Raw genomic sequence first — 10,522 nt, 5'->3', positions numbered from 1 at the left:
GTAATGATCATTGTGATTGCCTGTTTTTGAAAAAATCTATTGTCCAATTTCTTTTATTTCGCGCTCCCTCCCCGTAGTGCAGGCTAACGCAGGCTCAGCAGGCCAAGGAGAGGAACAGGGAGGCTGCTGGGGCTTCCTGGGAAGGGGCTTCTTCCTTTCCCGAGAGGGAAGTACTCAGGTGAAAGGTGTGTCCTGGTTTGGGTCCTTCTGCCTTAACCGGGGCTGCGCGAGGCTGCGTTCCTGGGACTGTGGGGGCTACAGGTGACCAGGCTGGGATGGCATGGAGAGCTGTCCCCGCAGGGCCGCCCTAGGCCTGAGCAGCCCCGGACTGTCTCTAAAGTCAGTGCACCGGTCAGGCCGGTCGCGGCGCGGGGCTAGTCTGTTTCCTGGGCTGAAAGCAGGACCCACTACCCTAAGCTGCGCGGCCGGCCTCCGCAGCGTCCCCCCAAACCCGGTCCAAGGCAATGACGGGGTGCTTTCCAGGCTTCCCTCCAGGAGAGCGTCCCAGGGGGCGCAGGGCGGGGCATGCTGGCCTGGGGACGCCCCGGAGCCCCCGACCCTCGCCACGGGGATCTGCGCGCCTCTCCTGCCTTCACCGCCACCGGCGGCCGCGGAGCAGCTCTGCTGTGGGGGCGGAGGGCGCGGGGGGTGCACGGCCGCGGGCACCGGCCTCCCCTGGCTCCCACCAGCCCCCCGCCCCGCGTCCCCTCCTTAGGGGCCCTGCGCGCGCCGCCCCCTGCACCTGCCCCTGCCCCTGCCCCTGCCCGCCCCTGCCCCGCCCCCCCGGCCGCCGGGCGGAACCGCCTTCCCCGCAGCCTCTCACCTGCGCGCCACCCTCCGCGCCGCCCAGCAGGTATTTCGGGGCGCGCGAACCCGAGGCCCTGGGGTCCCCTCCCGGGCAGCCGTCCTGGCTAGCCACGGGGCGGGCCTGCGTCAGGACCCCCGCCCTCCGCCTCCGCCGCGGCGGACCCCCGCCGCCCCCCGGGACCCCTGTGCCCCCACCTCCGCCCCCGCCCCCGGGAACCCCCGCGCCCCGACCTCCCCACCCCCTCCCGGCCGGCCCCCGCCCCCCGGGACCTCCCGCGCCCTCTGGAAGCCCCCCGCGCCCCCGACCTCCCCGCCGCCTCCCGGGACCTGCGCCCCCACCCCCGGGACCCCCGCGCCCCACCTCCCCGCCAGGCCGCAGCCCCGTCCCGCGCCCCCGCCCCCTCCCGGCCCTCTGTCCCCGCCTCCCCGCCAAGCCCTGTCCCCCCGCGTGTCCCAATGTCCCGCGCGCTCTCGCCGCGTCGCCCTCGGCCACCAGCCTCCTGAGCCCGGGGCTGACCCCCGCGCGGCCGCGGCCCGGCCCCGCCCCCGCCCCCGCCCCGCCCAGGCCCCGCCCCCGGCAGCCCCCGGCCCCGCCCAGGCCCCGCAGGCCCCGCCCCGCGCGTCCCACGCACTCACGCACGGCGCGGGCCCGAGCACGTCGGCAGCGCGCATGCGCACATCGGGCCCCGCGCTTTTCGGAGGCTGCAGGTCGGCAGGGCGGCGGGGTCCGGGCGCGGGGCCGGGCGGGGCGGGGGGCGCCGAGGGCGCAGGGCGGGGCGGGGCGGGGCGGGGCGGCGAGCGGACGGCGGCGCGGGGGCATGCAGGCGGGCTCCGCGGGGCGGGCTGTGCGGGGGCTCCCGGCGCCCGCGGTTTGCGGAGGGCCCCTGGGGCGCGGCGGTCGGTGCTGCCCCGGGGCAGCTGCGGGGGGCACGGGGTCCCAGAGCAGCGCTGCCCCGGAGGCCCCGGCGGTCGGACCAGCCCAGGCTCTCCCGGAAAGCAGGGGACCATCTACACTGCAGACCCGAGAGGCAGTTCCCGTGTGTTCGCGGAGTCAGGCGCAGGGAATGCGGTGGCACCGTGACCGGGGCACGGGACGCCCTCCAGGGGCTGCGGTGACCTCGGGCTGCGGTGACCTCGGGGCTGCGGTGACCTCGGGGCTGCGGTGACCTCGGGCCGCGGTGACCTCGGGCTGCGGTGACCTCGGGGCTGCGGTGACCTCGGGCCGCGGTGACCTCGGGCCGCGGCGCCCTCGGGCCGCGGTGACCTCGGGCCGCGGCGCCCTCGGGGCTGCGGCGCCCTCGGGCTGCGGTGACCTCGGGCTCGGGCTGCGGTGACCTCGGGCTGCGGTGCCCTCGGGGCTGCGGTGACCTCGGGCTGCGGTGACCTCGGGGCTGCGGTGACCTCGGGCCGCGGTGACCTCGGGCTGCGGTGACCTCGGGCTCGGGCTGCGGTGACCTCGGGGCTGCGGTGACCTCGGGGCTGCGGTGACCTCGGGCCGCGGTGACCTCGGGCCGCGGTGACCTCGGGGCTGCGGTGACCTCGGGCCGCGGTGACCTCGGGCTGCGGTGACCTCGGGCTCGGGCTGCGGTGACCTCGGGGCTGCGGTGACCTCGGGGCTGCGGTGACCTCGGGCCGCGGTGACCTCGGGCCGCGGTGACCTCGGGGCTGCGGTGACCTCGGGCCGCGGTGACCTCGGGCCGCGGTGACCTCGGGGCTGCGGTGACCTCGGGCTGCGGTGACCTCGGGCCGCGGTGCCCTCGGGGCTGCGGTGACCTCCGGCCGTGGTGCCCCGGGGCACAAGGACGCCCTCCGCGGGGCCGCCGGGCAGGTGTTGGGCTGCTGGCGCGCACATGGGGGGGGCAGATGGGGAGGTGCACTTCCAAGGAAACGGTGAAGATGGAAAGGAAAGGAGGGTGTTCTGGGAGCCGCGATGGAGCGCTGAGCGCTGGGGTCCTCCCAGCATCGCGGGGGGAGGGGAGGGAGGAGGAGGAGGAGGCGGGCCTTCCTCCCCATGAGGAAGGTGGTTCCTGCGTTCCAGGTCACCTCCCAGTTCCTCGGTTCCAGGACTGCCCCGCAGAGTCTTAGAAACTAACATGGTGGAGTGGAAAGAAGGGCGAAAGGTTGTCAGAAGTCAGGTGTACTTTTGACTCGTTTATTTTTTATTTGTTTATTTTTAAAATTCACTTATTCATGAGAGACACAGAAGAGGCAGAGACCCAGGCAGAGGGAGAAGCAGGCTCCATGCAGGGAGCCCGAGGTGGGGCTCGATCCCAGGACCTGGGGGTCACATCCTGGGTCGAAGGCGCTGCTAAACCACTGAGCTTCCTGGGCTGCCCCTTTTGACTCATGTAATTCAGCTTTATCACTTAAAGCAAAGGAGAACCTTCCTGGGCCCTTCATTTTTTGTCTCCTTATAGGAGACACGGCTGTATTACGTGTGTATTAAAAGAACTTACGGATTGCTGATTAACAGGCAATTTGGGAGGTAGATTTTATTTTATTTTATTTTATTTTATTTATTTTATTTTATTTTATTTTATTTTATATTTTATTACTTATTTTAAAATATTTTATTTATTTATTCATGAGAGACACAGAGTGAGAGAGGCAGAGACACAGGCAGAGGGAGAAGCAGGCTCCATGCGGGGAGCCCAATGCAGGACTCGTTCCCGGGATCCCAGGATCACGCCCTGGGCCGAAGGTGACGCTAACCACTGAGCCACCCGGGCTGCCTGGGAGGTAGATCTTAAAGTACACGAGTTCTTGGTTCCTGCAACACTCCTTCATCGCAGTACGCCTAGGAAACTTGGGACGTTTTCTTACGCATCCTTTTGTGGATCGAGAGGTACAGTCCAGACACCCAGCAATATAATCACAATCACCTAAAATTCTGGTAAAATAATTCAACTTAATGTAAGGAAGCTTATAAAAAGAAGTTGAGAGAAGGACCCTAAACTAAAAGCACCTTGGTAGCAGACTGTTGAGACCTAGTGTTTATACTTGAGCAGATTTGTTTTCATGTTTCATTCATAATGACAGTTTCATTTTTTAAAAGATTTTATTTATTCATAAGAGACAAGCAGAGACACAGGCAGAGGGAGAAGCAGGCCCCGTGCGGGGGGCAGGATGCAGGACTCAATCCCAGAACCCTGGGGTCATGCCCTGAGCTGAAGGCAGACGTTCAACCGCTGAGCCACCCAGGTGTCCCAGTTTCACTTTTTAATACTTCATGTGACACTGGAAAATTGTGAAATTGTGGGGCATCCTGTTTTCAGTGCTGCTTGATGAGTAAGCCCTTAAAAACATCACCTGTACGGTGGTCGTTGATGTTCATGATCCCCACCCTGTGGCCTTTGCTGGCAGCGCCCAGGAGGGTCTTGTGCACGCCCGCAGTCTGGATTCTGTGAACGGGCAAGTGTGAGTTCTGGCGCTGCTCTGTGACCTCCGGGGAACTCTCAGCCTTAGTTTGTACGTTTGTGTAACAGGCCTGAGAATGGTACTTTCTGCAGTGTGTTCATGCTCATTGTTTGACTCGATCCTTAACGGTGATTTCTCTCGCTTTACAGATCAAACTGAGGGCCCGGTGCTAGCGGCTTGGCTGACATCATTCGTCTGGTTCTTCTGAGACGGAGCTGAAACCCCAGGCTTGGTGTGTTGCTGATTAATTTGAAACCCTTTCCATCTAAACCTTACGCATGTTTTCCACACGTGCAGGGAAAATGACATAATTAAAACCATTAGCCCCATCACAAAGCGTTACTAATCGAGTCTCTGTCTTGAATGCTTGAACTCGGTGATTATCTAGTCTTTCCCTTAGAAGTGCTCCGTCCTTCCACACGAGAAGTCTAGCACACCTCCCTGCCGACGAGCAGAGGTATGAGAAGCACGCTCACAGTATCGCGTCTTTGTTTTAAACTCTTCTTGCTCCTGATGTTTTCATTTTTGTCGTTTGTCAGAGCACCTCCGGCATGCAGGCTTCCAGCAGCGGGTCCGTGCACTTGAGTGAGTGGCAGAAGAATTACTTTGCAATTACATCTGGCACGTGTACCGCAGGACAGAAGGCGGACGCATACCGGGCACAGATATTACGCATTCAGTATGCATGGGCAAACGCCGAGATGTCCCCGGCCTGCGCCACCAGACTGTTCAGAAGATATGCAGAGAGATATTCTGCAGTTATTGATTCTGACAATGTTGAGACTGGCTTGAATAACTACGCGGAAAGCATTTTAACCTTAGCAAGGTCTCAGCAAACCGACAGTGACAGGTGGCAGTCTGGATTGTCAATAAATAATGTTTTCAAAATGAGTAATGTGCAGGAGATGATGCAAGCCAGCAAGAAATCCAGAGACTCTCTGTTGGCACCTGCTGATGCATCGGTTGTCATCCATCAAGAGGCTGTTGTCCTCGATCCCCCTAAATTGAGTGTGTGTGGGGGTTCTGGGGAGGGCTGCCCATTAACTAACTCAGCGCATGATACCACCAGGACCCTGGACATCCCAGAGGGCAGCCCTCCGAAGTGCCCTCAGAGTGCCCTGCCGCCTGCGCTGCCCAGCACTGGTAAGACCTGTCCCACGTCTGTAACACCGCTGGGTGACTTTGCCACCGCAAAGATCCATGCCACCCCGTTATTTGGAAACGTCCGGAAGCACAGTAACAGCTCTCCGAAAGCCAACGTAGGACTAAATGTGTTCTCGTCTAATCAGTCTTGTTTGCCTTCCGTCTGCGAAGATCCACGAGAGAGGAGAGCTTTTTATGGTTCTGGCACCGTTGATGCCCTTTCTGCCTCAATGGTGAATAAGGCTTTCAGTAAAACGGGAGATAATGGCCAAAGAGAAGAGGGTAGCTTGCCTACTTTTAAAACTGCAAAAGAACAATTATGGGTGGATCAGCAAAAGAAGTACCAGCAAGCCCAGCGAGTATCCGGGTCCTCATACGGCGGCGTGAAGAAGTCTCTGGGAGCCAGCAGGTCCCGAGGGATATTTGGGAAGTTTGTTCCTCCTCTCCCTAAGCAAGATGGGGGAGATCAGAATGGGGGAGTGCAGTATAAGCCATACATCCCGGGACCCGCAGAGCCGGCACATCCTGTTGATGAGCGTCTGAAGAACTTGGAGCCAAAGATGATTGAACTTATCATGAATGAGATCATGGATCACGGCCCGCCAGTCAACTGGGAAGATATCGCAGGAGTAGAATTTGCCAAAGCCACGATAAAGGAGATAGTCGTGTGGCCCATGATGAGGCCAGACATCTTTACTGGCCTACGAGGACCCCCTAAAGGAATTCTGCTCTTTGGGCCCCCCGGGACCGGGAAGACTCTGATTGGCAAGTGCATCGCAAGCCAGTCTGGGGCGACGTTCTTTAGTATCTCCGCTTCTTCTTTGACTTCTAAATGGGTGGGTGAGGGGGAGAAAATGGTCCGTGCACTGTTTGCTGTGGCAAGGTGTCAGCAGCCAGCTGTCATATTCATTGATGAAATCGATTCCCTATTGTCTCAACGAGGAGATGGCGAGCATGAATCTTCTAGAAGGATAAAAACCGAATTCCTAGTTCAGTTAGATGGAGCAACCACGTCCTCTGAAGATCGTATTCTAGTGGTGGGAGCGACCAATCGGCCCCAAGAAATTGATGAGGCCGCCCGGAGAAGGCTGGTGAAAAGGCTTTATATTCCCCTCCCGGAAGCTTCGGCCAGGAGACAGATCGTGATTAACCTGATGTCCAAGGAGCAGTGCTGCCTCAGTGAGGAGGAAATCGCGCTGGTTGTACGTCAGTCCGACGGGTTCTCGGGAGCCGACATGACACAGCTTTGCAGAGAGGCGTCTCTCGGGCCTATTCGCAGCCTGCAGACTGCTGACATCGCCACCATAGCTCCCGAGCAAGTTCGACCAATAGCTTATGTTGACTTTGAGAACGCCTTTAGAACCGTGCGGCCTAGTGTGTCTCCTAAAGACTTAGAGCTTTACGAGAACTGGAACAGGACTTTTGGTTGTGGGAAGTAAAGGGACAAATGGGACACTTGGAATTTAGACATGGCATCTTTGGGATGCAGCCTCTCCTGCTTTTTTAGCCTGGGAAACTGGGAATTCATTAGTCTTGCTTTGAGTGTCTATTCTGAATTCTACACCTCAAATAAAATAGCATAACAGGAGCTCAGATTTTACAGTTGATTGACTTAGCCTGTGTTAATGGAAGCTTTAGTGTTTGTCCAGATGTTCCCTGATTGCGAGCCTCTTCGTACAAAATGTGAAGGAACAAACCGTTTCTTTGGTTTCAAAGCGGCCTTTCTTTTCAAGATGTACAATACGATGAATAGTGAGCTCAGATTGAAACCAGAAAATCTGTGTGTGTGAGGTGGCATCTGATGGGCACGTGTCTTCCGTTGAAGACAAGGTGTCTCCTGAAGCCCACGTAACCCTTTGTGTTGGCCGGTGTCGTGGTTTATGTGGGACGCAGCTTTGCTCACTGCTGTTGAGTAGGTCTCCGATCTCCCCAGACCCTGGGATCAAAGTGCCAGTGTTTTGTTCTGGTTTGTGACCGCTTACAGCTTTCTTCCATCACCTCTGTGTTCAGAAGTAGCCGGCACAATCTAATAATCAGAGACGTAGCCGCAGAATCAGAAGGTGAAGAATGCCGTGTTTTTGCAGGGAGTAGGTGATGTTGGAAATTAATATTTTATTTGACCATACTTCACAGCCCGTGGCATCGGTCTCTCAAAAATAAACGTTTTCAGATTTTTATAATGGACCAGTTTATTTTATAAGGTAATGGATGTCCATTGTAGAAATATTGGGGAATAGAAATGAACAGCAAGAAGAGAGTAAAAGCCACGGTCATCCCACCACTTTGGGGAACACAGAGGCGTTTCTTCCAGGGGTTTTTGCACAGGACCAAGGCTGCACTGCATTCCTCTTTGTAGCCTGCGTTTTTCTTTCTGTCCTCATCACTTTCCTTGTGACCGTGCTCTTTGACAACATCTTCCCTTAGGATCCCGTCGTGCAGATGGATTATAATTAGCCAGTCCTCTCCTGGGAGCATTTAGCACATTTAGCATGTTGTTCAGCTTTTGTTCATTGTACACAAAAACACGTTGAATGCCTTAGTGATTGTTTAAGAAAATAAATACACATTTCTTGAGTAAAATTCTTGCATTAAAGATCATGCACAATTTTTGTTTTTGTTTTTTTTTTCATGCACAGTTTTAAGGCCTTTGGCCTGAATTGTCCCCTGGCAAAGTCGAGCGCGTATGGAATTCCCATCACGCTGAGCCACGGGGCTGGTTTATCGTGTCAGCATGGGCCGTTCATTCATTCGAACAGTACCAAGTCCAGACGGCGGTCCAGGTGCTGAGAGCAGGGCGGTGAACAGCACAGCTGGGTCTTCCATAGGTGACATTCAAAGCCTAAGGTTTTCTCTTGACTGTGCTATCGGAGACCAGGAATTTGATACTTTTAATAGGGGAGTTTAGACTGTTGTTTTAATTTTTATTCTTGGCTCGCCTTTTTTTTTTTTTTTTTTTTTTGTGCTCCTTTAAAAGCTTTGTTTATACAACTGTCCTTTTTTTAAAAAAAAAAAAGATTTTATTTATTTATTCATGATAGATATAGAGAGGCAGAGACACAGGCAGAGGGAGAAGCAGGCTCCATGCAGGGAGCCCGATGTGGGACTCGATCCCGGGCTCCAGGATCATGCCCTGGGCCGAAGGCAGGTGCCAAACCGCCGAGCCATCCAGGGATCCCCACAACTGTCCATTTTTCCCTTTGAAACATGTCATTGTCTTATCAGAATTTGGATGTTAAACTTCTTGTCTCTAGTTTTTTAGTCAAATCTTAAAATCATAAAGCATTTCACACATTCTTTGTGTCATTTCATTTCTGCATAAAGAGCATTTCTACAGGAGGCCTTGGATTCCTAGGTATTGCCGCCCCGGAATTTCTGCGATTGCTTCCCCGACACTAGCTCTCTTCCACGTCACGCACGCCTTGCCTGCTGCGGTCACGGCAGCTGACCAGATCGTCAGCAATTGCCCGGGAGCTGTTTGTGTCTTACCCTGTAGCTTGGGCTCCATGGTTACTGAGGGTTTTTTTCTGGGCAGCTGCTCCTTCCGGCCCCAACACCCCGCTCTGTGGGTCACCAGCCTCAGGGCCACATCCCCGTGGGGGAATTCAGTTTATGTCCAAGAGGAAATACCCAGTGGCTCCGCTCAGCTCTTGGGTCAGGCCGAGCCACATCTCTCGGGCTGTGAACTCGCTTTCCCGGAGCTCGGTCTGTGCTGTTCAAGTGGGAATCCGATCCTGAAGCAAGGGGACGGAGGGTGTGTTGAAGCTGGAACGGCAGTTGGAGCTGGGGAGTCACCTTGTGGTTGTTTCTGCCTTCTGCTGCGTGGAAGCCGCCTTTCTCTTGGCTTTCTGCCATTCGGAGTAGGTTTCTGAGGCCTTTGGGTATAGAAACTTCCAGAAACTGGACGAAGTTGCTTTGTATGTGCACATGATGATTAGATACAAAAATCTGGGATTGAATTCTCTCCTGAGCGTTTTGTTGGGGCTGTACTGTCTGCATCCCTAGGGAAGTGGGCTTTCACCTGGCTTGTGTCTTTGGGGGATCCATTCCTTCATGGAAACACGTACTTCATACCGATGCAGGGACCTTGCCTGTGTATTCATGCCTAAAGGTGTTGGTAGGAATGCAGTATTTAGGATCTCCAACATCAGTCCTTTCAAAGTGTTTGCATCCTACATCCAATTTCATTTGATGCGTATTCGGGAGCTTGTGTTCTAGTCTGCAGTCTTCTCCCATTTTGAAATTCTAATGCATTTTCTCAGTTCTAAACTCTGGTAAAGTCCGCCTCCACGCTCACCCCGCACGAGGGGCGTCCTGGTGAGGCGCCTGGGCTTTGGAGCCCGGCGGGCCCGCGGTCGGAGTCGGGCTCCAGGGGCCATGGACGTGTTCAGCCTCGCTTCTCACACGAGGATGTCCGCGCCCGCCTCCTGGAGAGCGAGGGTGAGAGGCCTGGTTCAGGATGGCTTGGACGCCTCGACGTCCTGCTGCCTCGACTGCCATCGTTGCTCTGAGGGATTGTTCTCCCTGCAGCTGCTTTATGTGGCTGTGTGCTCCAGCTGGTTCTGTTTAATATTTGTGACGCTTGTCTTCCATCACAGGGCCTGTGTCATCTAAGCTTATGCAGGAAGTCTAATTAAAAGGAGTATCTTTTAGTTTTGTTTGTCTTCAGAACATTTTAATAGATCCCAGATTATGCTTTTCCACTCATTCCTCCTCATGTCTTATTCATTGGTCTCCAGAATCACTCCCCAGTGTTTTCAAGGGACATTTTGAAACCCACCCCCGGAGATCTGATCGGAAGACAATTCTCTCCAGCTCCATGGCAAAAGGGCAGGTCAGACAAGGGCAATTTTTGTTTTAAGTTTTTATTTAAATTCTTAGATTCCAGTAGTTAAGATGCAGTGTGCTATTTGTCTCGGGTGTACAAGATAGTGATCCAGTATTTCCCTGCAACCGCCTGTGCTGGTCATGACAGGTGCATCCCTGAGTCCCCGTCACCTGCTCCCCCCCCATCCCCTCCCCCTCCCGTCTGGTGACCAGCAGTGTGTAGGGAAGAGTCTCTTCCTTGGTTTGTCTCTCTCTCTCTTGAAGATACATTTTTTTAAAAAAGATTTTATTTATTCATGAGAGACGCAGAGAGAGAGAGAGAGAGAGGCAG

At 55.8% G+C, this 10,522-nt stretch overlaps 1 protein-coding gene across 10 annotated transcripts; it reads left to right on the top strand.

The window, feature by feature from the left end:
• The first annotated feature begins 832 nt into the window (after nt 1–832).
• FIGNL1 (fidgetin like 1) lies at nt 833–6,955 on the top strand. Of its 10 annotated transcripts, none has more exons than XM_035701845.2 (5): nt 2,747–3,292; nt 3,399–3,652; nt 4,374–4,456; nt 4,625–4,681; nt 4,764–6,955. In XM_035701845.2, the coding sequence occupies exon 5, from the start codon at nt 4,776–4,778 to the stop codon at nt 6,804–6,806; it is 2,031 nt and encodes a 676-aa protein (XP_035557738.2). In that variant the 5' UTR covers nt 2,747–3,292; nt 3,399–3,652; nt 4,374–4,456; nt 4,625–4,681; nt 4,764–4,775; the 3' UTR covers nt 6,807–6,955. The 10 variants fall into 10 exon arrangements, with proteins under 10 accessions (XP_048952558.1, XP_025305230.3, XP_025305233.3 ...); XM_035701844.2 differs by having other exon boundaries at nt 4,613–4,681; XM_025449448.3 differs by lacking the exons at nt 2,747–3,292; nt 3,399–3,652 and adding an exon at nt 1,443–1,515.
• Nucleotides 6,956–10,522: the final 3,567 nt, after the last annotated feature.

The sequence above is a fragment of the Canis lupus genome, chromosome 18, assembly GCF_003254725.2.
Source record: "Canis lupus dingo isolate Sandy chromosome 18, ASM325472v2, whole genome shotgun sequence".
Taxonomy (NCBI): Eukaryota; Metazoa; Chordata; class Mammalia; order Carnivora; family Canidae; genus Canis; species Canis lupus.
This window is presented reverse-complemented; position numbering and strand designations above follow the sequence as displayed.